Below are 3543 nucleotides of genomic sequence, written 5' to 3'. Positions count from 1 at the left end.
GTTCAGAAGGTGGAAAAAACAGGAGCTCAGTTAAAGTTGATTTTCCAGGAAAGTATAAAAAATCATCTTGTCCCAGCGGTGTAAACTCGGGGGTTTGTCATGTAACAAGTTTTTAGTTCTAAAAGGAAAAGTAGCACCGTAATAAACTTGCTCACCTTTGCCTCTTCTGTCCATATTTCTCTCTGTACAGCCACAGGTGACGGTGGAAGTGCTGGATCACCTGGAACACCTGGCCTTGGTTGATTTCCGCGACTCGGAGGGCGTAGAGCGGCTACAGAAGGCAATCCAGTTTGCTGATCAGCTTCATGAAGTAAACACTGATGGAGTAGAACCGATGGATTCAGTCCTGGAGGACAGGTAACGAATTACAACAGCTTCCTTTCAGCTGTTAATGTATCAAACTATTTGCTTTTGTAACTTTGTTCCCCCCTCCCCGGGAACCACCCTGGTTGTGCATTTGTCCTCTTTTCTTACACAAAAGTCTTATTGTGGTTCTGTGTGGGAGGAAGGTGTCATTGGCACTCAGCATGGCAAAGATGACCTCCCAGTTCCTTTGTCTGTCTTACTTGTGATGACTGATCCGCACATGCTGCTCCCCAGAGATGTCAGTGGTGTTCTTAGTAATTTCAGAATGTTCCAATACTTGTCTTACTGCTTAGTTAAGATCAAAACCAAGCTTAGAGATAAGCCACACTTCCTACTTCATAGAATAGCTTATAGACAGGCAAGTAATCTTTGTTCTTTAGGTGTCTGTATCTCAGAGAAGATGATGTTACAGAAGGCAACTGCACAAAAGAGCTGCTGAAAAATGCCAAAGAGAAAGTAGAGGAATATTTTGTAGCCCCACCAGGTATTGTCTTGCTTAATCCTCTTAATCTTGCTTGAATTAACCTGAGGAATATAACCTACTATAGTGCATTTACTTTCAGAAATACTATTAATAAGGAAGTCCTAAGTAACTGTAGCTGTACAAATAACACAGTCTACAACCTATTTGTCTAAAAGCAGTACAGAAGCTAATCTTACTCTAAAAGTTAATGCACATGTCGAGTGATTATTTACAAGAAGTCAAACAGGACTTACTCTCCTTACTTGCTCAGGAAATGTAAGCTGCCTACACATACTTAGAGTAAACTGGAGAAGCACTTTTGTGCTAAGTTGTACTACCCATAAGTTAACTTACAGCTGGTCTCACGCTACTTTCTTCTTTTGTTTTCTACCAGGTAACATCCCTTTACCAAAGCTAGAAGAGCGAGACACTTTTCTGCAAGGCTGTTAGCAGAAGCTCAGAATCCAAATGCTATTTCAGGATTTTATTTGGGAAAACTAACCTGTGCAGTCACAGCTGACTTACCCTAGCATGTATTTTGATCAAAAGAAGAACACTTGCAAGGCAATTGACAGAAGAAGGAAGGTGTAAAAAGTTTAGTAGTGCTACCGAAATATTCCATGTTTATGAAGCTGGAAGGCAGCATGACAGATGACCTTAGTTTTTATTTAGCAAAGTGAATTTGATGTCATTCTTTAAGATACTGAATGGCTTAAAGGTTTTAAAGAGAACATTAAAAGGTAATAATTAAAAAACCCAGAATGTTATTTTTTTCCTCACCAAGTTTGTCAGGGTTGGAAAGTTGTATTTGCCTATTTCTCACCCTTAGGTCAACTCTGGCTCCTGACCCTGTCAGAAGTAACAAAGTCTGGTACAGAGGAGGAGTCTGTAACGTTGCTGAGTATCTGTGACAGATAGTTAGAACTCAGATTTTCATTACAGAAGAAAAGGCACTTTGAGAAGATGATTCAGTCAAGTATTTTGCTTTTACTGAGGCAGGAGAACATTGCAGGAAGAGGTGCTGTGCTGGGCAAACGGGGAAGACTGCAATGCAAACAATGCATTGTCACTGTCTCATGGTGGCAGAGAATGCAGAGGCTTCCTCACAGAACATCTGACAGTCTGAGGCAACACAGCCGAGGCTCACTGAAAGAAACTAGAGACCTGCTAAAAGAATACTGCAGCAAACTACATCCAAGTAGCTCATACCATTGAGTTTCAGGCCACAAAGAGTGCAGTCAAAAACTGAGACCTCTACTTTTCTTTCTGGGTGGTGCCCTGTCCACATACAGATTTAAGAATCCATATATTTATTTCAGCTGTAACTTCATGCATTGGAGTGATCATGACATTCTGAGCCACAGTGGAATTCTCTTTGGAAGTGCCAGAAAAGACCCCTGACTAATCACCAGTTCTAAATCTGCTCTTACAGGAGAAAGAAAGTGGCTTCTGCATGACTGTGCAGGCATATGCCTCCCCTGAGGGCAGAAACTCACCTCCCGAGATCATAATTTGACATCATCCAGCTTACACAGTGCATGTTCTGTATCTTTTTGTAGAGAAAAGCCATTACTCCCATTCCATCTTCCTGTACATCCGCATAATAAACACCACCAGCTTGGTGTGTGTGTCCCTTGAGGTTCTGCCAGCTGTCTGATAGAGGCAGTTCTGAGCATGGCAGCAATAACTATTTCTCCTATGAGCTGCATCTTCCACATCCCTGCAAACAGGTAATATAAATTAGAGATTAATGATACACATATGTTGTTTCTTAACATCTCAAAAATCCACCAGACAGAAGTATCATTTGAGAAACACTGAAAAAAGAGTTGTACCTTGTGCAGACTCCTTTGACAAGCTCCCATTCAGGCCATTCATATGTGCTGTGTATTTAATGGAAAACCTAGGCTGAGTGAAAAGGCCTCCAGCTGTCTTTGCAGGTGTACAGCCACTGGGTAGGACTGACTTTCACTCAGTAGCCTCAAAAATTGCATGTTTGGTAAGCTTTGAACTGTTTTTTTGGTTTTTTTTTCTTCTGGAACTGATTTTTCTTTCATATGGCAGGGAAAGCAAACACTCGCCCCACTCTTATTTGTGCAGTTACTTTGTTTAAGCTGCCTTAATATCTACATATGCACATGCATAAAACATGTAATTATTACAATACTTGAATTCTTTCAAGCATGTTGAATTAAAGTCTCTATTTAACCCCACTAATCCAATTCTTTGTAGAGCTGTAAGCTGTATGAGTGCTTTAGTCTCACGCTTTTCAAATGTTTAAGTTTTTACAAACATACAAGCTCAGCCTAAAAGTAATTTCTATGTATATATAAAGCATGACAAGGAAAGTCCTCAAGTCACACCATACAAAAAGCACGTTAGCAGAGAATTCCCAGCTTGAGAAAACATCACTTATTTATCCATTTTGGTCTCCTTTGACCATCAGAGAGAATAGGGATGATGTTTTTTACATAGAAAAAGAAGAGGAATTTGAGTGAACCACATCGCTGCAGGAGCTTCTAACCCAATATGTCATCAAGTAGCTATTTAAAAGTAACAACTAAACCAACAATTTGGACAAAGACGATCCTATGTTGCCAGTGCAGCATGGGCGAAGCTTTAAACTGCCAGTTCATTGCTGTTCCCTTACCCACACGCTTCAGTGAGAGAGCAGACTGCCTGATGCTTGCTCCATGCTGCCCAAACTGCATGTA

The 3543-nt window shown here is 40.7% G+C and overlaps 2 protein-coding genes across 2 annotated transcripts; one reads left to right on the top strand and one right to left on the bottom strand.

Moving 5' to 3' along the window:
• Positions 1 to 190: 190 nt before the first annotated feature.
• GATC (glutamyl-tRNA(Gln) amidotransferase, subunit C) lies at positions 191 to 1279 on the top strand (the record flags this gene model as incomplete). The annotated part of the gene is made up of 3 exons (XM_009867100.1): positions 191 to 357; positions 747 to 850; positions 1224 to 1279. Coding segments are annotated over 3 exons (327 nt in total), but the record flags the coding sequence as incomplete, so codon positions are not given.
• A 1055-nt stretch (positions 1280 to 2334) lies between these two features.
• On the bottom strand, positions 2335 to 2497 carry LOC104272176 (serine/arginine-rich splicing factor 9-like; the record flags this gene model as incomplete). Its single annotated transcript, XM_009867099.1, is given in 2 exon segments — positions 2335 to 2381; positions 2384 to 2497. Coding segments are annotated over 2 exon segments (161 nt in total), but the record flags the coding sequence as incomplete, so codon positions are not given.
• Positions 2498 to 3543: the final 1046 nt, after the last annotated feature.

The sequence above is a fragment of the Apaloderma vittatum genome, unplaced genomic scaffold, assembly GCF_000703405.1.
Source record: "Apaloderma vittatum isolate BGI_N311 unplaced genomic scaffold, ASM70340v1 Scaffold14073, whole genome shotgun sequence".
Taxonomy (NCBI): Eukaryota; Metazoa; Chordata; class Aves; order Trogoniformes; family Trogonidae; genus Apaloderma; species Apaloderma vittatum.
The sequence above is the reverse complement of the archived record's forward strand: the minus strand, read 5'-3'. Positions and strand labels throughout refer to the sequence as shown.